General features: G+C 40.5%; 1 protein-coding gene across 1 annotated transcript in view; it reads left to right on the forward strand.

Moving 5' to 3' along the window:
- Nucleotides 1-26015, forward strand: part of TPK1 (thiamin pyrophosphokinase 1) — a gene marked incomplete at both ends in the record, with an annotated part of 307976 nt that overhangs the window by 186449 nt on the left and 95512 nt on the right. The window contains one exon of the mRNA XM_080338654.1: nt 15466-15612. Within this exon, the coding sequence (XP_080194780.1) occupies nt 15466-15612 (147 nt within the window). The remainder of the gene's footprint in view (nt 1-15465; nt 15613-26015) is intronic.

Consider the following 26015-nt stretch of genomic DNA (forward strand, 5'->3'; position numbering starts at 1 on the left):
ACATCTTCCTGGTTCCAGGAGAAACATGTCTGTCTCCACCTTTGACTTTTACTCACTCTGTCTGGCTTATCCAGAATGTTTGTCAAAGAGGAATATGACAAAGAGACACTACAGATCTGTTTCCTCATGATTTATTGTTTAAGTTACTAAACAATGAAAGCATCTCTTTAGTATCTTAAAAAAAAAAAAAAAAAAAAAGTAGTCATGCTGTGTTTGCTGCTCTTTCTGCGTAGCAATACGCTAAGCTAGGAAATTCAATGTATATACTGTATCTACAGTCCTGTGACATAGTTTGTCTGGATGAAATTCAACTGTGAGGAACTGAGGTATTTGAAACTGATGTTCCTCTGTTGGTTAGAGAAAAAGTTATCATTTATCTGCTATACTGAACAGGTAAAATTTCTCCTCCCATCCGTCAGACACCTTTATGGAAGTTCTATGTCAAGGAGGTTTTTGAGCTCGCATGACCATATGGGGGCAATGTTTTGTTCCAAAGGAATTATATTGGTATAATTTATTTTCCATGGCTCTGCACCTCTGTCCTCCTCCTTCTCTTTCTTCTGCTCACCCACATAGTTTTTGAACAAATAACTTCTGAACACTGGAATAAGAGGAACACTGGAATATAATCGTGTTGAACAGCTTTCTTAGAGGTCACCTGAGTGGGAGTGAAGGTGAGATAGGCACTCGGTGCCCCCACTGGAGAGGAGGCTGCAAAGCTAGTTCAGGTTTTACTGATTGTTGGAGAATTCAGTTTGAGAAGAGGCCTTAAAAATGTCTTTATCACAAGTGAAGATGCAATTGGAGTTGATGGTCAACAGAGACATAAATCTGGGAGAAAAAACTCCTAGTTAGTTCTTGAACTCCTTGTTCAATATAAACAACAGTAATTATTTCTTCTAGAATAATAGCCAAATCCAGAACCACTTTTTCCTTATGTCTCAAATAACAATTCTTAGAATAGTTTCTGAATCCTCACAGTCATTAATTTCTGGTTTACATTGCATATTTTGATTGCATAGCCAAGTCGTGCAGAAAGCAGCTTTGGGGTCATTTTGTGATATCTAAGTCACCTAATTATTATGTATTTATAACTACATACTGCAGTGAATGTTAGGATAAGCAGTTCTAACTTTATATGTGCAAGCTAGAATCAGTCTTAATTTTTGCTTTCCACAGCCCGAATTCATTTGTGAATTGCATTGTATTGGATAGGTGAACCAACTAAGTACCAACAGAATCTGACTCCTGAAGTTTCTTTCCAACCCAAAGGCTGTCAGATATTTCTCCTTCTCTTTCTGCATGACTGAGTGCATGTGCATGCATGCACCTGTATGTATGTATGTATGTGAACGCACAGATTTTCTGGCAGTATACCTTCCTGGCCCTATGTGATGCTTTCTTAATGTCTTACTAACTCCATCTTTATTTCTGCCATGTGTTTTTTTTATGTTGCTTATGGTCTATTGAACACTTGGTGTGCACATTCTGCTTTAATCACTCTTTTATCCATTCTGAGTACTTTCCTTTCTTCATTACAAGACCTTCAAGTAAACTTATTTACAGTAATTTCTGTCTGGTATTACTTTGTGTTCTTAATTTTCTCTCGTGTAACACAAGCTATTTCAAGAAGCCAGCTGAACTGGCAAAATGATAGGCATTCCTACAGTATCTCTTATTTAGAGATCAATAAATCTTGCGTTAAAAGTGAACATTATTATCTTCAGTTTGCAGATTAGAGAGCAGAAGTACAGAAGCAACTTGTCCACATTCTCCCAGCATGCTAGCGGTACAGTTGGGGATGATCCTCCAATTCCCAGTTTTCATCAAGTGCTCTTTCCATAACAGTGTCCCTGGTCTGACTGAGGCAGCTCACAGCAGCTCACACCACTGAGAAGTGGAAGTGTGTTTATCAGTCATACAGCCCCAAGGAGAATCCTCATAGTGTAAAGATAGATTTAAGCCATTATCTTTATCTCAGTTACAAACTCTGCTTTCTTTAACTGTATCATCTAAAATACCATTTAGTCTTAAAACTAAGCTCTGGGACTTTTCATTTAACTTTATTATCTCTTCTGCTTAAACAAAGTTAAAGCAGCTCATTTGGTTATATGGGCTGAAGATATAAAAAATGAATTTTATTGAAACCTACATGCCTTTTAGTGGTTTAATGTTAGTGTGTTTAAATTGATAAAAGCATCAGTGTCAATATGAAAAAGTGAAAATATTTAAACCAACTCTTCCTAAAAACCCTTTGCAGTAAAGGGATACTATACTAACATTTCCATTTTTAAATTACACTTTAAAGGTTCAATCTGTCAGCAGTCAAGGATGTTGCTCCTTTTAAGTGAATGCAAGCATTCTTCTCTTTGTCTTTTAAAGAAAGTGTCAAATCAATCCACTTTATTTTCTGTTGAGGGCGGCTAAGCTAAAGATAATGTTAGTGAAGTCTTCTGTTTACAAAGTGCTGAAGAGAAGACGATGAAGTGATGTTCATGTACCACCTTGAGCTATGCAGTGTTCAAACAGCTTATTAAGCACTCTCTGGTTTGTCTTTACACAAAAAAGACCCTGAAGAAAAACAGAAAATACTCTAAAGTGAAAATCAGAAAATGCTTTAAAAGAGAGTATTTTTTTACATAAAGAGCAGTACCATGTAGAAAGGGTATCATTATTGCAAGTGCCAGTCTTTGTTTGGCTTACCTTTGTTTTATTCTATCAGTTGAGGTTATTCCTGATGATGTGACATTTTTGTAACAGTAAATATATCAGCTTTAGTTCCTGACTGAATCATAATTCTGCTGCTCATGTTAGTAGTTTGTAATTTCATGCCAGATCACTACTTGTTTTCATTTCTGAAAACTTCTGGGGACCCAGAACAATAACAGGAGTGGCTTTTAAGCGGAAGTGTAGGAATGAGGACAGGCCATTACCATGATTTGGGAACAGGGAAGTAGCTAAATACCATAAGTATAAGAACAGGCAGTCTGGAAATTGTCATGGAGCTGGAGTGTAAAGCTTTTACAAGGTCTTTGAAGTTTGTGGCTCTGTCTCCAAATTCCATATGGGAGACAGGGCTAAGAATGAACCTGTTCTGTTTTGGTGGCATTGTGAAGTTTTTCTTCTTTATGCCTCACAGGAGGAGAATAGAAGATGCAAATGAGATATATTTTAGGGGAGGTTAGATATGTGTAATGAAAAGGTTTCTATACTGTCAAGTGCTGTATCAAAAGATTTTAATGAGTTATTAATAGTAATCCTCTTAATAAAACTTCCTGTCAGGAAGAAACAAATGGATCTACAGTGTTTCCTGTTAATTCCCACTTCTAAAACGTGAAATTTCATAGTGTCTTTCAATAAGAGTAAATCCCTCCTATAGGGTGTACAGATGTCTCCTTGGGTGCTGTTTTGACTCTAAGGTCCAAATGTGGATTGCAGTATGTAGCCCATCTTTCCTACTGTTGAATTGTTTTAAGGCTTCCCTTTGTAAATTATGGCAAACTACATTTCTTGTTGTACAGGATATCAGAACTTGCCAGTTCTCAAAGAAAAACACCCTAATTTCATGTGAAGGAAGCAGACTGTCTACCTGTTTCATTACAGCTGTGGGCATCAAGACACACTAAATATCTTTGTGTTAGAATAATTTAATGCAAGATGTGTGTCTGCAAGAACACAGTACATCACATACTGAGAAATTTTCTTGTATATTCCTTGTAAACTCTACTGGGTCTTGTATTTGATCTATGAAGGTAATTTAAAGAAAAAAGGCAAAAGGAGAGTGGGATTTCTGGAGAACACATTGATTTTCACTTCTTTGTTTAAAAAAGATAAACCTGATGTCAAATTTGAGGAGAGGAAGAAGGGGGGAAAGGTGCTGTTTATTTAGGAAGTTCAGTGGATGGGAGAGATCAAGGTTATGCTTATTAACAAGACTGTGGAAGCTAATGAGGAAGCCAACTACTGTCCTCTGAATTTAGTCAAAGGTCAAGTACAAGGTCCTGCACATGGGTCCGGTCAACACCCTGTATCAATACGGGCTGGGGGATGAAGGGATCGAGAGCAGCCTGGCCAAGAAGGACTTGAGTGTACTGATGGATGAAAGATTGGACATGAGCCGGCAATGTGCACTTGCAGCCCTGAAGGTGAACTGTATCCTGGGCTGCATCAAAAGGAGCGTGGCCAGCAGGTTGAGGGAGGTGATTCTGCCCCTCTGGTGAGACCCCACCTGGAGTCCTGCATCCAGCTCTGGAGGCCTCAGCACAGGAAAGACATGGACCTGTTGGAGAGGGGCCAGAGGAGGCCACAAAAATGATCAGAGGGCTGGAACAGCTCTGCTGTGAGGACAGGCTGAGAGAGTTGGGGTTCTTCAGCCTGGAGAAGGCTCTGGGGAGACCTTATTGCAGCCTTTCAATACTTAAAAGGGACCTGTAAGAAAAATGGGGACAGACTTTTTAGCATGGTGTGTTATGATAGGACAAGGGATAATGGTTTTAAACTAAAAGAGGGGAGACAGGCTAGATGGAAGGAAGGAATTTTTTACGATGAGGGTGGTGAAACATTAGAACAAGTTGCCCGGAGAAGTGGTAGATGCCTCATCCCTGGAGACATTCCAGGCCAGGCTGGACGGGGCTCTGATCAACTTGACCTGGTTGAAGATGTCCCTGCTCATTGCAGGGGAGTCAGACTAGATGACCTTTGAAGGTCTCTTCCAACCCAAACTATTCCATGATTCTATACTTGAAACAGAAAACGTGAGGTTACTACAGATGATTTACTGTTCCCTTTGTAACCACCAATTTTGTACTGTTTATAACTCTTTTTGATAGGAGAGGTGGTTTTTCTTCCCATTCTAGCCCCGTCGGCTTCACAGGAGCACAGCTTCCCTGATGGCAGCTATTGCTGATGTAACTGTGCTGGGAAAGTGGTTGAGCTACACTGTCATACCACTGATCTCAAAAGAATGTCATACTTACATTGGAAGTGGGTATTGTAGTAGGTAACCTTGAACAGTCATAGGTTTTGACACCAGGAATTTCTCTGCAGTTCAAGGACTGACAGGAGTTTGCTGCCTGAGATTTTCATAAATAACTTGGTTTATTTTTTTCTGCTTGACACATGAATTCTGTGATGTTACACAACCTCCTGTAAGTTATGAGTATTTTTTATGAAATTCTGTTTAGTTAATGGGATATAAGTTTATATATAAGCATATTAAGAAAATTATGCTGATGCAGCTACTTTTAACTGCAGATTATAATAGGGCATTTTTTACATCTCAAATATTATTTCTTCCTACGAAATTGAGATGCTTGTCAAGAATAAGTGACAGTTTTTTCGTTATTGGTGGGATAGTTTCATGAAAACCTTTAGCAGTTTTCTACATCCATGATTGTAGAAACAGTGTCTTTAGAGAGAACAGTTTCATAACTTCATAAACTGCAGTAACCTTGTCCTTCAAGCTGTAGGTGAATCAACAAATTAACCTTTTTCTGTGGCTTCGTTTTTGTCCTTTGCAAGGAAACTTATTTAACCTAAGAAGTGTATATAAGAACACTTCCTTAACAATTTTGTTTTGTTTTTCCCCCATGACATTTTCCCTCTGTTTGTAACATTGAATGGCCTTTGAACAGTCAAGAGAAACAATGAATTTGTAATATTGGTCAAATCATTTGAATTTGTGGTGGGTCCTTCTCTTTTTTTGTTATCTAGAAAAGAGTATTGGGGATGAAGGGGAAAGGAAGGTCTTAGGACTGTGGCAAAGTAAAAGGTGGTTTAACCTGTAGACCTGAGGCCTCACTGCCTTCTGCAGTCCTTTGACTTTCCCTCATCTTGAACTCTGGACCTCTTGACTGATATGAGAAATTTTCAAGAAGTGGTGGAGAGGCTTACGGTAATTTAATTCTTCATAAATATTGTAAAAATGAGGCAGACTGGTTATACTTGAAAAGCCCCTGCAGCATTCCCACTGTAAACAAGCCAGTAGCTCAACAGAGGTGGAGCTCTGGTAGTTGTTCATAGCAGAGCCACACTGGCAACCAGACTTTGCTAGTTATGATGCTCACACTGTTCTTTTTTCTTTTTTTTCTTTTTTTTTTTTTTTTAATTAATCAGTTACATTTTGTTTTGACTTTGTCTCTGCTAAGGAAGGGACTCAGGGAATGGCCTCTTCAGCTTGCCTAAGGAACCCATCAAGCTTCTCTTTTAAACAACTGAACAACTAAGTACTGAACAATTAAAGCTCAATATTTTGTGCAATTTAAATGTGAGCATAAAATGTTTACAGCTTCAAAGCGCCTCCAGTTTAAAAATCATGCTTCATTTGTTTTTAAGTGCATGGCTAAATTTGTATCATCTAGAGGACAGTGTAGAAAAATAAAATAGATTCTGTAATGGGTGTAAGCTGACCTTATTCAGGCTATGTTTAGCTTACCTGCTATAAATACTGAATCTACTCTGAACAGGAAAATTGGCATCCAGGATCCTAACCTACTTCCTTCAATATGAGAATATCTCCATCATCTTAGAAACAAGGGTATAAATTCCAAACTTCTTTGTGCAAATCTGCACTCCTATGGAAAAAAAAATAATTCTGTACTGCCCAAGTACTCAGCAAAATCACTCAAAAGAGGAGCCATTCACAGAATAGGGCCTGAGAGACCCGGGAAAAGATTCCATCTTTAGTTTCAGATCTTGTATCTGTCCCTTGTGTATAATAGGACAGGTTATTATCCTCTTGTTCATCATGAAGATTAATGTTCAGACCAGCTGAAAATATTACTGTTCTGTGGGGACCTATGGGAAGATCTTCAGACCTGTGTGAACCCAAGTTTAAACTTTTTAAATAGCAGAGCTAATGCCTCATCCTGTTTAGGCACAAATGCCTCTTCTGCCATCATCTCCTCTGCGATGCTGCTGCAGGAGAGTGAGGACGCCCTGCAGCTCTGCATTATTTGTGATGTCTTTTGTACAGACTTCATTGCTAGATGCTAAAGTATGCAGGGAAAGCGCCTGAGCCATTAACTCCTACTCAGATGAAGTAAATACAAAATAGCATCACCCGTTAATGGAAATGGTGATTTTTTAAAACTTCCCTTTCTCTGTTTTGTGCAGAATGTTTTCCCTTAAAAATCTGTGATTCTTTCCTTAAAGTCTGATACCCAAGTTTAACACAATGTAGTGGAAATAAAAATAGGCAGAAAATTAGTCTTAAAGAAGCATGAAGGGTGTTGGTCTCTTCTCCCAAGTAGCAAGTGATAGGATGAGAGGAAATGGCCTCAAGTTGTGCCAGGGGAGGTTTAGATTGGATATTAGGAAAAAATTCTTCACAGAAAGGGTTGTCAGGCATTGGAACAGGCTGCCCAGGGAAGTGGTGGAGTCACCATCCCTGGAGGTGTTTTAAAGGCTTTTTGATGAGTTTCTTAGGGACATGGTTTAGTGCTAGAGTTAGGTTAGGTTATAGTTGCACTCGATGATCCTGAGGGTCTCTTCTAACCAAAATGGTTCTATGGTTCTATGAAAGAAAAGATGCTTCTGGTTTAGGAGGCCACAGGAAAAGATCTTTCCTCTCATAGTGCTGAAGTTGGCTTTCTCTGCTCCTCCAGGTGTCAGTACCTGTGGACTGCTGATGGAGTGTTTCATATAGCAAGCCTTGTCTACAGAAAATCTGCCCTGTTGCCTTGAAATACCACAGGTTTGTTTAGCCTCCTTTGTAGGCTTTCCAAGGGTCTCAGACCAGCATCTCTGCAGGATCTGAAACAAAACCACACAGAGATGTGGTGGGGAAGGAAAAGAAGCTTTTGGCTGCCAGGGGCTACAGCCTGTGGGGGACCCATGCTTGGAGCAGTTTGTTTCTGAAGGACTACCTCATGGACAGGACCCCATGCTATAGCAGGGGAACAACATGAGAAGGAAGTAGAGGCAGAGAGGAGCAAGTGTGCAGAGACCAAAGTCTCCCATTCCCCTGTACTGCTTGGGGAAGAAGGGAGACAGAGTCAGAAACAAAGGAGTGAAGTTGAGCCTGGGGAAAAAAAAAAAGGATGGTGGAAAGGTGGGTTTAGTTTTGTCTTTCTTTTTTTCTCTCTAACTTGATTTTTAATTGGCAATAAATTAAATTAATTTTCCCCAAGTCTAGTCTGTTTTACCTGTGATGGTAATTGGTAATTAATGATCTCCCTGTCCTTGTCTGAACCTGTGAGCTTTTTCATCTTATTTTCTCCTGCTGTCGTGTTGAGGAGGGGGAGAGAGAGCAAGCAGCTGGGGTGGGTGCCTGGCTGCCAGCCAAGGTTAACCCACCGAAGGACTGTAAAGAAAATCAAAGGGAAGTTGTCAGAGCTCATGGAGGTGTGCCAAGGTGCACATACTCTCATTGATATGTATGATGATTAAGGGAGTGGAGCATCTCCCTTATGAGGAAAGGCTGAGGGAGCTGGGTCTCTTTAGCTTGGAGGAGAGGAGACTGAGGGGTGACCTCATTAATGCTGATAAATATGTGAAGAGTGTGTGTCAGGAGGATGGAGCCAGGCTCCTCTTGGTGACAACCAACGGTAGGACAAGTGCCAGTGGGTACAAAGTGGAACACAGGAGGTTCCACTTAAATGTGAGAAGAAACTTCTTCTCAGTGAGGGTAACAGAGCACTGGAACAGGCTGCCCAGGGAGGTTGTGGAGTCTCCTTCTCTGGAGACATTCAAAACCTGCCTGGACACATTCCTGTGTAACCTCATCTAAGTGTTCCTGCTCCGGTGGTGAGATTGGACTAGATGATCTTGTGAGGTCCCTTCCAATCCCTAACGTTCTGTGATTCTGTGATATCCTGTTTGTGGGCTAGCAGGCAGAACTTAGAGCGTCCCTGATACATCAGGTGCTGAGTAGCCAGGGATCTTCCTGTACAAGACTGGGATGCAGTCCAGGCAAGGCTCCCCAGTCCGGATGGCGAATTGTATCCCTTTGGCAGAATAACAGAGGCTTTTAGGGAGAGTCTTCACAGCAAAGAGCCTCTTCCCTATGCAGTGCCTTTCCCACCCACTGTCCCTGCAGGGCTGGGTTAAACTTCAGCACAGGCTGCAGGTCAGCTCTGGTTGAAAAGCGTGGGATGACAGGCGTCAGCACGGTGGGGTGGGGATCCTGCTGGCAGGGAAGCAGTGGGTTGTAGCCGTGTTGTCCTGCTGATCTTGTGACAACACGGAAACATGTTGGAGGGAGGGGAAGGAAGGCTGCTTCAAGACTGACAGCCAGAGTTAAGTGAAATGTAATATAAAGCTCACAATGAACAGATTCTCTTGAAGAAGATGGGATAACTTTTTTTTTCCTCCCTTGAGTTGTTCATAGATGGGAGTTTTTAGTTAGTTTTTCTTTTTTGTTTTTTTATGTTTTTTGTTATCACTCCTGGAGGCACTATGTGAAGAGATTAAAAACGCAGCGTGTGCCAAACACAGCTTTTGGCACTAGATGAGAGTGGATATGAGATTGTTGAAGAGATTTTTCTAGACCATTTTAGCATAATCTTTTGAGGGCCTCTTGGATTGCTGCTAATACAAATCCAGGTCTTGCTTTCTTAGGGATATGATAGTTTACAGTGATTGGTTTTACATTTCCATGGGGGTGATACCTCAGTACACACTGTGGGTTACAGTGGTTCAGCTGTGAGGACAGGTTAGCCTCATGCTTGTGAATGTCTTTTCACACTGTTTTAAAAGACAAAAAGATTTTATGGTGTTTCAGAAGACATGTTTGATAGTCCTGGAGTCCTTGTTCACGCACAGAATTAATGTGTCAGGGTCAAGACCAGCACACATTTTCCTCTAAAGCCTCAGTGAGCAGATCGCTCTAAGAGTTTTAGTGCACTTTTCCCTACTCACAACAGCATCGTAACAGTCTGGAGTAGAGACAAGCCCTTCACCCAGAAAATTCAAGGCAATAAGGAGTTCCAGTGACCGTGATCTCACACGCAGCACAAACTGTAGAGCTGTGCTCCAGTTGACCAGCAGTAGCAGAGCGGGAGTTATTGCTGTCCCTACTCTACCTGGGGCACAGGGAGTACTGTTTGATCAAGGTCATACAGGAATATTCAGCACAAGAGCAAGCAGTCAAATTCAGATTGCTTGGGCTCCAGCAGTTCACCTGGATTTTGCAGATTAGGTTTCTGTAAGTAAGAATAAAGTCAATGGTTATGAAGTTCATGTTCCACAAAATTTATACCAGATGATGTTATATACGCCCTCAAACGTTCCATTTACCTGCAGGAAAGAGCAAAGCCAAAGCACTGAAATGAAATCAAGGCATTTGACCAGAGATATAAACACAAATCAACAGTGAGAACCAAGAGTAAAATGTTTCCAGCTACTCAAATCTGTGACTGGATTTTGAGATTATCTTTCCGTTTTCCATCTTACCATCATACATATTACATGGTTTAAGCAGACAAATGCAATCTGTTTGCATGCTTATTGGCATTAGCAGAAAGACTTAACTTCTTATTTGAAATAAAAAGAGCTACAAAAAGAGAAAGCAGTTGGGTAAAAATGTCAGAAAATGAACACAAGTAAGAAATCCTTTATGAAGGAGCTGAAAATAGAACATAAAGATTAGTGGAATCAGTGAGGTGACGATGAAGCTGACTGAAGGTTATCATCTCAGGTATACAGACAGGATGGCAGCTTTTGGCTGAAAGCTCTTGTTCCCATGAAGAGTCAAATGGCTCAAGCAATGAGAAAAATTCTGGCTAAAGAGGATTCTACCTGAGCAAAGTTAAGATGCAGTTGTGTGGCTGAGGATATCAGTCCCGTAGGAGATGAAAGCCATGTCTTCTATGTAAAACACTGAGCTAGAGAGCCAGTATCATCGACTAAAATGGACAATATCTTGCTACATGTTCAGCATTGGGTTGGAGATTTCAATAGTTTATTAAATTTACGTAGCAGTTTTGTGGATGATATAAAAAAAAATGACTGTGGTCTGGCCAGCACAAGAGCTCTAATACAGTTGTTGTGAGAATGAGCTGAAATCTACTCTGGCTCATTTGTTATCAAGGAAAGTGCTTGCTGTGTTTTAAAGTCTTCAGTGCTGAAGCTGATGCAGAAACCAGAAAGGATTTTTGTAAACTGGTCAATATTAATAAAGTGTCAAAGCGATAAAGCAATAATAAATGTAGCATTCACACTACACTTGTTTGCTTTTCAGCATATACTTCAATATATGTGTATCAGCATATAATGTAGTTAAACGTACTATATGTGTTACTACAAGAATCTTATTCTCTGTATCATATTCCTCCAGAATTTTAGATCAAAGGGAACAGGCTTTTGAATGGCAGGAAATTAAGAAAGGCGGTGAGAGGTGAAAAGATATCAGTGAAGTGAGAAGGTGATAAAAGGAAGCTATGTTCAAATCAGATGCAATATCTGACCTGTAATTGGCTTAGAAATGTCTTAGATATTAGCAGTAGATGATCTCCATGGTCTCAGAGGGAGGAAGAATTATTCATGGCCCCGGGGCTTTTATGACATCTTGATTACTGTTACCTTCCCTTTTTCCTTCAGGGGAGGTCTTTTCCACGGTTTGTTCAGTGCTACTGGTTGTTGCCAGCAGATGTTCCCTTTCGCCTGCCCACCTCTCTGAGACTTGGGCATGTTTGTTTGCATGTTGTCTGCCTGAAACTGAGATCATGTGGAAGAAAGTCCTGAATTGTCTGTCCAGAGCCCTACCCGTACACCAGGGAGAGGATTTCTTATCAGAGATAATGAGCAGAGTCCTTTGCTGTCAGCTTGAGCCTTGGACTTCGCTCTTGGATGTCATGGCGATGCTGACATTACAAAGCTAGATATTGCACGCTTTTCACCCACCTCAGGCAGTTCCCAGCTTCCTATGTCCTTTCACCCATCTCCTCAAATAGATGTTCCTCAATTATACAGTGCAAATCATCTTTGTATTTAACCCATCCGTGCCACCAAGAGGAATGTCAGCTGAACCGGTTTTCACAGAAAGATCGCATTTAGCAAGCCTGCAAACAGTTTACAGCAAGTTGTCCATTTCAGTGGTTTCTGTGAGAGTGGAAGCAGGAACCTGAGGAGCTTCATTCTGATGTGGTGGCAGCTTCAACCCCCCTTACTGCACCCTCTAATTACAGCTTAGAGGAGAAGGAAGAAGAACATCCCTGAATTGCCAGCTCAGTCTTTCTTTATGCTTCCCTTCTTCTTTTAACTGTTCAGTAGTGACTCCTAAATCTCTTTCAAGAGATGCTAATGCAGAATTGTATCATTTAAAGATGACTGAATCCCACCCATAGATGTTCAACTCTCTCATTTAAAGCTTGCTTACCTTTAAAGATACTGTGCAGTATGTTTAGGTCAGATTATAGATAGTCTGAGAGAATATGGTGCAATCTCCATTGTGCCTGCAATGATCTCAGCTTTTCTTTGTAGTTATTTAGGACTTTTTGTCCTTTTTTTTTTTTTTCAGGAAATGAGTTGCACTGTGTGAAAACAAATTGTGTAAGGGGGCTGGTGACAGGACATTTAAGTGAAGCATGGACATTTCCATTGAAGTACAGTGTGTTAGTCAAATGCTACCTGCTGGGCTGATTAGCAGTAACAGTATAATTCTGTAGCCTGTGTTGTACAGGAAATCATAGCAGAAAATGAATGGCCTTTCCTGCCTGTAGTGTGGGAATATATAAATGTCTTGTGCTTTGATGTTCACTTTGTCTTAGGTTCTGGAATGACCAAGAGTCTTGTATGTGCTTTCATAGCACATCCATTTTCTTAAGTGCTTGGCAGAGTAAGAGGAGCAGGGGCTGCTGGAAGGAACTGATTAGTTTGTTTGTGATTTTTATGTTGTGTTTTCGTTGTTTTTGGTTTTGTTTTGTTTTGTTTTTAACAGAGATGATAGCTTTAGGATGAAAAAGCTCTTGAGGTTTTGTTGGACTTGGCCTCTCTGTGTTTCTGTTAAATAAACAAACCTTCAAATCAAGGCTTTAAAAGTCTCACAATGTCTGGATGTCTGTTACTGCTGCCAAGACTATTCAGTGAAAGGCAGGACTGTCAGTGACCACAGAAGTGCAGATTTTTAGCTTTTTTATCTGCCTACTCCTCATACTCCAGCTGGGTTTGTTTGCATACCTGTCACATACTTGTATTTTTCATTTTCACAATTCACGCAAACCCAAAACAGTAGCCACGTGCCCTTTTAATATATCCTTATTAGCCTTCTCCCAACAAGCCACAACCCCAAACCTCTGCTTTATGAATGCCTTTTCAACAAATCTACTCCATGCTAAAATGATTTTATTTTCTTACTTTTTGAGCACCAATGTACAAGGTCACTGTATTGTTGCTATTGAATAAGGAGTAGGACTACTGGATCACTTCTGTCATACTTTAAAATATAGAAATTGTTACAATTTTCTTCAACTTACAGTGCTCTGGCAATCTCTGTCACAAAAAGGTGCAGTCAGCAAGCACTTCATTGTTTCAAATAGGTCTTGTACTTTGCAGTAAGTACATGTGTGTGAATACCAGAGCAGGATTTTTCTGACATAGTGAGAGTTTTACAAGGGGAAGAAGACACATTGAGAATGTTATTGTATCATTTTAATTAAGAATCCGAGGGAATTCTGCATTTCCTTCATTCTTACCTTTTAAGCTGTAGATAACATCAAACCCAAAACAAACCAGTTCATCTATGGTGAGTTCATCTATCTTCTTTATACCAAGAAACTATACAGTAGTAGTTTTTGAAGCCTGAGCTAGGCTAATATTTAAGTTTCAGTCCCATTACTCACATGAAAAACAACATTCATGTGGATCCTGATCCTTTTCAAAGCCACCTTAACTGCACTGTGGTTCCAGGTTAATGCAGCAGATTTTCCCCGTGGCCTCTGTAAGGGCGGGGGGGCATTTTTACCCTTAGTTGTCTGGTAGGGAACTGCAGGTGGTGAGTCATTTTAGTAGTCTTATTTTCAGGGAATTGATCTACCCTTTTAAATCACAGCTATCACCAATCAAATGAGCAGTTTGTTTCTACACGGGGATCAGCAAAATGGAAAAACGTATTATGGCTTAGCTGGGAACACATGCTTTTTGCCTTTTGCTGTTTTGTTTCCTGTTTAAGTTTTCCTACCATTCATATTCTACTGGCTGTACGTTAGGTATGTGTGATCTCTAATCTGCACTGAACATACATGCTGTCTGCAGTACAAGAGGATTTTTTTTGTTTCAGTGTTTGCTGCTAATATAATGTGTTTTATTGATCCATTCTGGCTTCTCAAGTATTTTTCTGGTGGTGATGAGAAAGGTGGTGTAATTCTTCACCAAAAGGAAAAGAACTTAATTTTCATGCAAACCAATATTCTGCAGAATCATAAAGTCCTAGCCCTGGTAATAAAAATAGAAGCTGATGCTATTAATACATCATTCCAGATACACAGAGCACCATTATGTGGCTCCTGGGTTGAGTAAAATTTCATATAATCACAGTAGCCGTAGACTTAAGCCCTATAAAGTTGGAAACTTCACCAGATGGCCATTGTCAAGGCAGCTTCTAAAGACTTTAGAGCTGCAATGTGTTAGGGCTCTAGATATGACTTAGTGGTAGCTTTTTAAAATACAATTACTGAACATAACTGATCCACATTATGGAAGTAATAATAATGATACTTGGCACTCAGTGACCTTTTGTCTGAGGACCCAAAAGCTCTTAACCAAGGCTTCTAAATACTCCCTTTCTGATTATAGGAAATAAAGTGTTCAGAGATCTGATGGAGTGTGAGAGTGTTGAGCAGCAGCAGTCAGATTCCATGGCCTCTTTCAAGCAGTCATGCCGTGCTCTGTGTGGGACTGGGACAGAAGAGCCCTCCTGTCCCTGACAGCTGGAGGATGATGTGCCAGTTGCTTGAGGTGGAACCTCCTACTTGTATAGTACTTTTAATCTTGGGTAGAGGCAGCCTGTGAGTGGGATTGATTGTACATTAAAATGCTGTGTGGCAGGAACGGCATACAGTGGCTCTAACCTGAAATTTCCTTTATTTGCTCTGTGAAACGTGAGGATAATACTGAAATGTTGTTAACATCTGGAGATGAAAGATACTACAGCTCAGATACGCCACACTTAGCTGAGAAGCTTAGGTGTGGAGTGATAGATTTTAAGCTCTATATATTCAGGGCAGACAGATAAGTACCTGCAAAGACTGGCCTGTATTTTAGAGAGAACAGTTATGTCTTTTTTTTGAAGTACCACATGTTGGCCATGAATTTACTGAGCTTTAATACTCAACCTCAAAAATCACATAATGGTATTTATCGGTAATGGCAGTAAATAACTGTATTTGACATTTGCTTTTATATAGTCAGTAGTTATTTTTTCTTTTTTTCTTTTTTTTTTTTCCCCAAAATGATTTTATTGTTCATTTTCAGGGTCTAGAGATCAAGCTTGAGAGTCTTCTTAGTGACTGCTGTTGTTTTATCTTTTAGATCGACCTGATTGTGACTTTGGGCGGACTTGGAGGACGCTTTGATCAAACAATGGCATCAGTGGAAACGCTTTTTCATGCAACAAATATAACTCCTGTTCCAGTGATACTTATCCAGGAGTGCTCACTGGTTTACCTGCTTCAACCTGTAAGTGTTGTGAAAAGTTACTTCATAATAAATCTGACCTTCCACCCACCCTGACCATATAATGCTCATTTTCTTAATTGTATTCTATAGGCTCAGAGCCTAAATATAAAATATATTGCAGGCGTGTGGACAGCAAACAATGGGCTCTGCATTCTTGCCTTGGAAAAGATTGTGTTTAATTTGTTCAGGATATATTTATTTAAAACTGGAGGAATATAGAAATCCAGAAGCTATGAAAACTGAATTTGGGTAAATATAGGTTTTCATTATAAATGGACACCAAAAAAAAAAAAAAAAGGTTTTAAAACTTTTTAGTTAGATTCCACTCATTTTAGATTTAGCACACAGCCCTTTTGCATGTTGAGTAGAAATAAGGATGTCTGCAGTAAGAGAAACAAAAGAAAGATGCAAGAGGAAGATACGTTGGAGTTCCTGACAAACATGTCAGACAGAGCTCCTATGTGGTCTGGATGGTGCAGTTCATTATGACGGGAATCCAGCTAGAATCAATGAGGGAATTTATTTAAGATGTATTATTTTTGTGTTTTTTCAGGTCTATTATTCCATTTATTGATTCATAAAACAACTCACACAAAAGATATTGCTGAGCTTCTGCTTCTAAATTAAATTAATGGTAAATGTAAGCATCAAAGAGTCTTCTCTAACAGTGATTCATTTATTTGTTTGGAAATCTCTTTTCTTCATGTCAGGGTTTCTAAAAGCTTAACTAACTTTCCCTTTTTATGTTGCAAAGCTTATTTCATGAAAATAAATAACATTCACAGATAGATTTGACAAAACCCTGCACCACACATACTTCATTGTAATTTGAGAAAAGCATTAATAAGGTTCTATGAGATTATGGATTTAAATCCACAGGGGCAGATGCTGTATTAACAACTTTGAAGCATTGTGTCTGCAGGAAAGATAGTAGACACAGGAGTTCATTTGCCAATAGGACGAGGAATACTGATCATCAGTTGCACAGCTAAATGAATAGAGGCAGAAGAGTGAGGGAGAGAGAGGGCTTAAGTATAACTGTGGTTAAAATCTGAAAGTGAGGAGTAGCTCACTTGTGATTGACCTGGGGGTGCAGTACTTCACTGACCACTGTAAATTAATTTTAGGATATTTTAAGAACATACTGAAGAGCTGAAGTAAGATGGAGAATTCCCAATTTAGCTTACAAAACTCTTACTTGGACTGGGAAGGCTTTTCATTCTTTTCATTCATCTTTTCTATAATTTGCTTTAAAATGCCATGCCTAAGGTTGCTTTCAAAAGAGTCTTCAATGAATAATTAAACCCTTTCCAACTTGAAAAAGAATGTGATTTGTGCATTTAAGCGGCAGACTGTTAATTGTTTGGACTTTCTGGGAACTTCTTTATATTTTGTTTGTAATAGTGCCATATGAGAAGCATTTAATACTTTTTTCTAGGGGGGCGAATTCCACAGGATATTATTTTTTTCTGCCATTCTGGCTGCATTGCAGCTTCATTGCCAGTAGCTGACGTGTAACTTCAGGCTGTTTTTTAGCCTTGAGAAAAAGGGTGGATATAGAGGGCAGGCCATTTAAACAATCTTAATGCTAACTTTGACACTGAATTGTTTTTCATTGTTGGTTTAAACTTGTCACTGTCAGTATCTTCAGTTAATTGTCATGGTATGTCCAGCTAATAACATTAATCTCGCATAATTTAGAAAAAAATCAAGTGAGTAGTTTATACACAGAAAGAAGTGAGGATCCTAAACCTGGGAGTACTCTTTTATTGTTGAGAATTCAGCGTGGTATTTTTCTCTTGTAAACACCAAAGTCATGGCATTTTCTCTTTTTTCCCCCTCTCTCCTTTGTAATTTAAAATCAAGGTAGGAGGGAGTTGAACACAGTGGGACACCCACTGACTTTTTAAAATGCAATGCTGGAAACTGTGCAACAAATGAAGCAAGGTTTTGAGATTCAAATGCTAATGCAAATGATGAAGTTAAGAGCATTATACTTTCCCTATAAAATTTGGATGTGAAACCTTTCTCTCTTGGGGAAAGAGAATCTGATCTTTGGATGAAATATATGAGAAAAGTATAACCAAGTTTTTGCTTCAAATAATATTAGCCCTCTGCTTACTGTAGTGGGAGACTAGTATTGGTTCTCAGTCATGTGTACCTAGGCAGAGGCTGAAATATTTGGACAGAGCAGAGAAACTGGTAATCCCATAAACAGCTCTAGGCAGGATACAAAGGTGAATAACAAGTCAAGCTGCTGAATTTTTAGTTACTAATGCAGAAACTAAGAGGAGGATCATGTGAGTGGATATCTGAGTACACCATAAAATCTATTAAGTAGTTGCTTTGGAAGAGAGTTATTTCACATTATTATAGTGTTGATATAGAAGAGCATAGCAGAAGAAATATGTCAATATTTAACACACTCATAACGGTCCACAGTGTTATCTGAAACAGGCTTATAGACTTAGCAAAATCTTCAGGATGATAGAGGAAGATAGTGAGGACAATGCCCGATTTGGAATTCACTGCAGACTACCAAGCCAGGAGGATCAGGTAAACAAAGCCTTTTTTCATCAGCCAATAAAATTAGCTAAGTACTGAATGTAAGAGTAATTGGAATTTTGAGTCCTGAGGCCATCTCTTGGGAAGTAGATGGTGTGTTTTTGAAATATATTGGGAAAAATGTTTTGGCATGGAAACTGAAGAAAACTACAAAGAGGCAAACTATTTTATATTCATTTCTGACCTGTAGGGTAAACTATGCTGGAGGTGGACAAAAGGAAAAAGTTGGGAATACTTACACCCCATAAATGTCAGTCTCCATTGACGCTATGGAGAAATTAGAGGATAGGCTGAGATCTAGATATACACTGTATCACAGTATCACAGTATGTTCTGGATTGGAAGGGACCTCAAAAGATCATCTAGTCCAATCCCCCTGCTGGAGCAGGAACGCCTAAGTGAGGTTACACAGGAACTTGTCCAGGTGGGTCTTGAATGTCTCCAGAGAAGGAGACTCCACAACCTCCCTGGGCAGCCTGTTCCAGTGCTCTGTCACCCTTACTGAGAAGAAGTTTTTTCTCAAATTTAAGTGGAACCTCTTGTGTTCCAGCTTGATCCCATTGCCCCTTGTCCTATCATTGTTTGCCAACGAGAAGAGCCTGGCTCCATCCTCATGGCACTCACCCTTTATATATTTATAAACATTAATAAGGTCACCCCTCAGTCTCCTCTTCTCCAAACTAAAGAGACCAAGCTCCCTCAGCCTTTCCTCATAAGGGAGGTGCTCCACTCCCTTAATCATCTTGGTTGCCCTACGCTGGACCCTCTCCAGCAGTTCCTTGTCCTTCTTGAACTGAGGGGCCCACAACTGGACACAATATTCCAGATGGGGTCTCACCAGGGCAGAGTAGAGGGGAAGGAGGACCTCTCTTGATCTACTAACCACTCCCCTTCTAATACATCCCAGGATGCCATTGGCCTTCCTGGCCACAAGGGCACAGTGCTGGCTCATGGTCATCCTGTTGTCCACCAGGATCCCCAGGTCCCTTTCCCCTACACTGCTCTCTAATATGTAATTTCCCAACCGATACTGGAACCTGGGGTTGTTCCTGCCCAGATGCAGGACTCTACACTTTTCCTTGTTAAATTTAATCAGGTTATTCCCCGCCCAACTCTCCAGCCTGTCTAGGTCTCGCTGGATGGCAGCACAGCCTTCTGGCGTGTCAGCCACTCCTCCCAGCTTAGTGTCATCAGCAAACTTGCTGATAGTACACTCTATTCCCTCGTCTAAATCGTTAATGAATATATTGAATAATACTGGCCCCAGTACTGACCCCTGAGGCACTCCACTAGATACTGGTCTCCAACTAGACTCCGCACCATTGACTACCACTCTCTGGCTTCTCTCCTTAAGCCAGTTTGTAACCCACCTCACTACTCTATTGTCTAGACCACACCTCCGCAACTTAGCAACTAGGATGCTGTGGGAGACTGTGTCAAAGGCTTTACTGAAGTCAAGGTAGACCACATCCACGGCTCTGCCATCATCCATCCACCTTGTAACATTCTCATAAAAGGCTATGAGGTTGGTCAAGCATGACTTACCCTTGGTAAAGCCATGCTGACTGCCCCTAATAACTTTCTTATCCTTGATATGCCTTGAGATAGCACCAAGGATAAGTTGTTCCATTACTTTCCCAGGGACAGAGGTGAGGCTGACCGGTCTATAGTTACCCGGGTCCTCCTTCTTGCCCTTTTTGAAGATTGGAGTGACATTTGCTTTCCTCCAATCCTCGGGCACCTCTCCCGTTTCCCAAGACTTGGCAAAGATGATGGAGAACGGTCCAGCAATGACTTCAGCCAGCTCCCTCAGCACCCGCGGATGCATCCCATCTGGACCCATGGATTTATGGATGTCCAGACTATTTAATTGCTCCTTAACCCAGTCCTCATCGACTAAAGCAAGCTCCTCCATTGACCTGGCTTCATCTGGGGTCTCAGGGGTACAGGGCTCCCCAGGACAGCCTCCGGCAGAGTAGACAGAGACAAAGAAGGCATTCAGTAATTCTGCCTTCTCTGTATCTTCCGCCACCAGGGCACCCACCCCATTCCTCAGTGGGCCTACATTGCCTCTGGTATTAGTTTTATCCGCTATGTATTTGAAAAAGTTCTTTTTGCTGTCCTTGACCCCTCTCGCCAGCTGTAATTCTAAGGAGGCCTTGGCTATCCTAGCTGCCTTCCTACATCCTCTAACAGCAGCCTTATATTCTTCCCAAGTGGCCAGCCCCTGCTTCCATGACCTGTAAACTCTCCTCTTCTGCTTGAGCATACCCAATAGATCCCTATTCAACCATGCAGGCCTCCTGGCTCCCTTCCTTGACTTCCTACGTGTGGGGATGCTCTGATCCTGAGCGTGGAAGAAGTAATCTCTGAATGCAATCCAGCCCTCTTGGGCCCCTTTTCCTTCAAGCAGTCTTGCCCATGGGATTTCCCCCAGCAATTGCTTGAAAAGGCCAAAGTTAGCCCTGCTAAAGTCCAGAGTTGCAATTCTACTTGCTATTCTGTTCCTGCCACACAAGATGCTGAACTCCACCATCTCGTGGTCACTACAACCCAGGCAGCCCTCAACCTTTACTGCTTCGACCAGACCCTCCTTGTTAGTGAGGATGAGATCCAGCAGTGCACCTCTCCTGGTTGGCTCCTCCACCATCTGCATGAGGAAGTTCTCATCAATGCACTGGAGGAACCTTCTGGACTGTGGCTGGCTGGCTGAATGGTCCTTCCAGCAAACATCAGGGAAGTTAAAATCACCCACAACAACCAGGGCCTGTGACTGCGAGGCCACTCTCAGCTGCCCATAGAAGGCCTCATCAACTTCCTCAGCCTGATCTGGTGGCCTGTAACAGACACCCACAACAGTGTCACCCCTGCCAGCCTGCCCCTTGATCCTGACCCATACACTCTCAACTCGCTCATCATCCACTCCTGGGCAGAATTTAGTACATTGTAGTTGCTCTCTCACATAGAGAGCAACTCCACCACCACGCCTGGCTGGCCTGTCTTTTCTGAAAAGGGCATAGCCATCCATGACCACATTCCAGTCATGTGAACTGTCCCACCATGTTTCTGTAATTGCCACCAGGTCATAATCTCCCAGCCGAACACAGGATTCTAACTCCTCCTGCTTATTCCCCATGCTGCGCGCATTGGTGTACAGGCATTTCAGGGAGCGAGCAGAGCACTCCCATTTCTCCCTAGGAGCATAGGAGGCCACCTGGTCCTCATCAGTTTTAGAATGCTGCCCCACTGGGACAAGCCCAGCTACAACCCCATCCCCCTTCGAGCCTAGTTTAAAGCTCTCCAAATGAGCCCAGCTAATTCCTGCCCCAGCATTCTTTTGCCCCTCTGAGATAAACCTTTCCCACGTGACACTGTCCGGACTGGTGTCTTATAGAACCAACCATTATCAAAAAATCCAAAGCCCTGCCTGTAGCACCACTCTTGGAGCCAACCATTTAGAGAATGAATTTTCCTATTCCATCCCACATCGTCACTTGAAGATGGAAGGAGTGAAGAAAAGATCACTTGAGCCCCTGAGTCTTTCACTGTAGGCATCTAAATTTAAATAAATGAATTCCAATATAGGCGAAGTTAATAAACACAATAAGAAAAGAAAGCCATGAAAGGCGCTGCACCTATGGAAGGGCCCAAATAATGTGAATGTAGTCTGTAACTACAGAAGTTGTAAGCTGACAGTGAAAATTTTTCTCTCATCTGAATGGGAAAGGAAAACTAATGACAAACAGCCTAAATTTAATGCATCTTTTGCTCAGTCTTCACTAAAGCAAAATATTCCTTTGAGCAGATAACCAATATAGTAAAAATCAGTCTCAAAGTCCAAAGACTTTAAATTGCTTCAGAGAAAAGGCAAATAAAATATTGAGCTGCTTTTGATTTTGCCAACTCCAAGGGCTGTTAGATTTCTGTGCCATGCAACACTAATTAGGTTGAGAGTCAGAAACAGGGGGACTGTGTAAGAATTCCAGGATGTTATGCTTGCTCTGAAGCATTTTCTGATGTGATGACTGGAATTAAAAAAAAAATAAATGAAAGAAAGAAAAAGTAAAAAGGTATCTCTTTACTGAATAGCTGTCATATTTCTTTCTGTCCTGGCAGGAGGGAGGAAAGCCTGAATTCTTAATAAGGAGTAATCATTCTTTATAAGCAGGATATTTTATGCAACAGTCCATACATTTTATGCTTGAAATTTTGGTAATATCAATTACCATTAAAATATACCCTGGCTGAAGAGCATTAGACCCTTAGAGGCATGTTTATCATTCTAGCCATGCTCAATATGAATGGCTTAAGGTTTCACATACATACTTTCTCATTTTCTGGTGGTGTGCTTCTTGGGAGTACAGAAACATTAGCTTCTGTACACTGAGCATAAATTATCTTTTATCTGTGAATTTTATGGCAGTTTGTAATACAAGGTAATAGGATTTATGACCAAGAAATGAGAAGATGTCCAAGAGTTAATGAGGCCTGTCTTTTACATTATACTGAGCAGTTCGGTTTTCCCCATGTAGGATTCCAGCCCTGGGATGTAGAGGGAAAGAATTGCTACCTGCACGTGAAAATGTATTACAGCAGCGTATTTTTGTCACTTAGCTGACTCTTTTGAAAGACTATGTGAATACTTTGATAACCCTTTTTCTTGCACACAGCTTTTCTTCTGAGTGCCTGCCTTCCCTATGAGAAATGATGAATAATTTAACATCATGGATAGTAGTCCAGCAGCTAAATATGAGCAATCTGTATCATGAGTCCCATTCCTTATTCTGGGCTCTGTACTACCATTTTGTTGAAGAGAAGTAAATTGCACAGGGTTTTGATCTCACAGTGTCCTAGTTTGTAAACTGGATAAAACCCACGCTCTTCTCCAAATGGGTGCTATGGGGCTCATTTAAGGTTTTTACAAAACACCGTTACATCCTCTGCTCTGCACCAAGGTGGAACATGGTATTATGGTAATAGTAACAACGGTATTAATAAGGCCCTTAATTAACATATATATTGCAACAGTGGGCTGTGTCGCTGATTAATTATCGTGGTCCTAAGCACAGTCTTAGTGAGGCAGCATCATTCCTGCAGACAGTGCCTGGGTACAGTTTGGTGTTATCATGGGCCGGTAGCTGCTAACTAAGCGTTTGGAGGGTACTGCCTTGTCTTGGGGACAGGAGAGAACAGTGTGGGTGTATGAGCAATGCTGTGCCCATTGACTTGAGGTCCAGAAGGTATTACCTGGACTATTTAACAGATGCAGAGAGAGTGACTACGTGTGGAGATCTGCTCCTAGATGGGGACACTGCAACAGATACAAGTGAGGGAAAGTACAAGACTGGAAACTTTACTGGAGGTTGTTGCTGCAGTTCCCTAGGCCAATGTTATTTGTTTTACTTTGTGTTCATGCCTGTAAAGTTTAATGGGAAGTTCAAGTTATATAGCTTCAACTTCTGAGTTTTCTTCTGGCAGGCAGTTCCTTGAGTTTTGCTGAAACTTCAAGAATGAATTATGAGATCAGTTCTGTACCACCTCATATGTGTAAGAAACAGATCTGGCTTGTACTGGCACTCAGTGGAGAAAATCCTTTATGTGTGTCTGTCTTCTGGGGAATAACTTTGGAATTTGGAAATCTGGGTATGGCCTTCCATGTCTTCTTGTTCATTCTGCGAGTAGATTCAGTTGCAAAATGGTCCTAGTTGCCAGGGAAGGAATTTAAACCTGTATTTAATGTTTAGACAAAATATTTAAACATATAGTTAATACTTAAAGTATTTATTGTCCTGAAAGGCTGTCTTTCCTGTTTGGTATCTGCTGTCAAAGAGCACTGTTGAAACTTAATCTGGATGACAAAGCAGTGAGCCTTTGTGTCTCGAGGTCCTTGTAGGTCGCTTGAATGAGCATCTATAGAATTCGCAAATATGCAGCTTCTTGTTCTTTGATAAATACATCTTTTTGTGACTTTTTCTATGAGAAAGCCAGCCATTCAACTGGACAGAAACATTGCCATGTAAAAAATATTAGCAGTGGAAAAGTGTTACTCAAGCCCTACTCTGAGAGCCTGACTCCTTCACAGAAACCCTTGCAAAAAGGGGGTTTATGCTTCCAGAGCTTCAGTAGCGCATTTAAATGGCTTCTCAGAAAATAAGTTGCTATGTTGGTAGTTTAACTGCCTTTGTTTCCTTCCTTGGTAAGAAACTTTGAGTATTTGGTTACAGCTCAACTTCTGAACCCGTGTTTTTCTTCTTGCCTGGGAAAATCCAGCTGGGATAACCATCGTTCCGTCATTCTTATCATGTGTCTTTGTAGGGCCTGTGTAGATGGGACCTTCAAAAGGCTCGAGGTCCTGGAAACTCAGCTGTATTCCATGGTAATTTATGGCTATGAAGCTGTGTTGCTTCATGTTTACCGCAGGGTTTCTGTGTTTTACTGTATATCAGTGATGCAAATTTAGTTCATTTTTGTCATTAACAGTTTGAGCTGGGGAAGATTTACTTGCTATCTTGCTTCTCACTATTACAAAAGGAAAATTTTAGTGGGATTTTCTCTTAACAGCTAAATTCTTTATAACTTAGTTCTATTCCAACATCAGCAAATGTGTAGTATGAAATATATAAAGCTTATATACTATCTTAGAAATAATAATTAGCTTTTGAAAAACTCATATATCCTTTCAAGCAGTTTATTTACTATCAGTTAAACATGCAATCTGCATCAACTTTATGAAATATCTGGAATTATATGGTTTTTTTCATGGACTTTTTAACAGAGGATGACATCTAATACGTATGGATTACTTCTGTATAATGAAGACATATGCAAAATATACTATTTATTAGTCTCATCCTACAGCCTTTGCTTAGACAAACAGATTACAACCAATTCATTAATCGATTTGTTAGCTTACAGGTAACCAGTTAAAAAAACACTTGTCTTTCGGAGAGGAAAGGAAAATACCAAACCGTCATTGCCAAGCGAAAAAGAATAGTCTTTACTAAATGAGATTTTCATCTGCTCATAATTCTTAAAAACCACCAATACTCTATAGCAGGATATGTTAATCACACAGCTGTTTTTAAATTCACATCTTAATGGCTGTCTGCAAGAGAGATGATGTAAAGAGTCTAATTGGATTGCTTATGTATTTCTAAATTCCAGAGTAATCCAGCTTGGTTTTGAATCAATATCTGATGTTTGGTAACTTTCAGTGTCCCTGCTCTCAAAATTTTTCAGTCTTTGTCCAAATTTTAAATTAGTTACTACAACAGCTGATGGATAAACATCTAGGAGAACCTTGACCCTAAATAAAGCTCTTCCAATGAGGTTCCTGTTCTCTGTTGTTGCCCCTAGCTGTTGTAATACAATCTTATGAATATGATAATATCTATTTTGCTGCTGTATGGAAACTAAGGGAAGACTTCTGTTACATACCTAATTTTCTTAGAACTTTTTGTGTGTGTGTACAATGAAGTATTAATAATTTTCTGTACCATAAAACAATTTTTCTGCTGTACAAGTTGCCTGCTTCGTGTTAAATGATCAGCAGCAGAACATATAACATTTGTCTCTGACATTTGCTTATCGGTAGGAGCTGATGCTTAAACTGATCAGCAGAAACCTGGTAAAACTTCCTCCTGTTCCGTTGATAGTGGTGAGCTGAGGAAGACCACAGCAGTATTTTCACTTGCTGTGTGTTCATTTAATCGTTCTTCTGTAACTAAACAGGACTAAGCTGGAGTGTGTGTGCTTGTGTGCATTCATTCTATTTTTGTGGGTTTTTTTACCAAGTAGGACTTCAATCCTACATGGGGATTTTGTAGCAAGCTAAAGAA

The sequence above is a fragment of the Nesoenas mayeri genome (assembly GCF_963082525.1).
Source record: "Nesoenas mayeri genome assembly, chromosome: 2".
In the NCBI taxonomy this organism is placed as follows: domain Eukaryota; kingdom Metazoa; phylum Chordata; class Aves; order Columbiformes; family Columbidae; genus Nesoenas; species Nesoenas mayeri.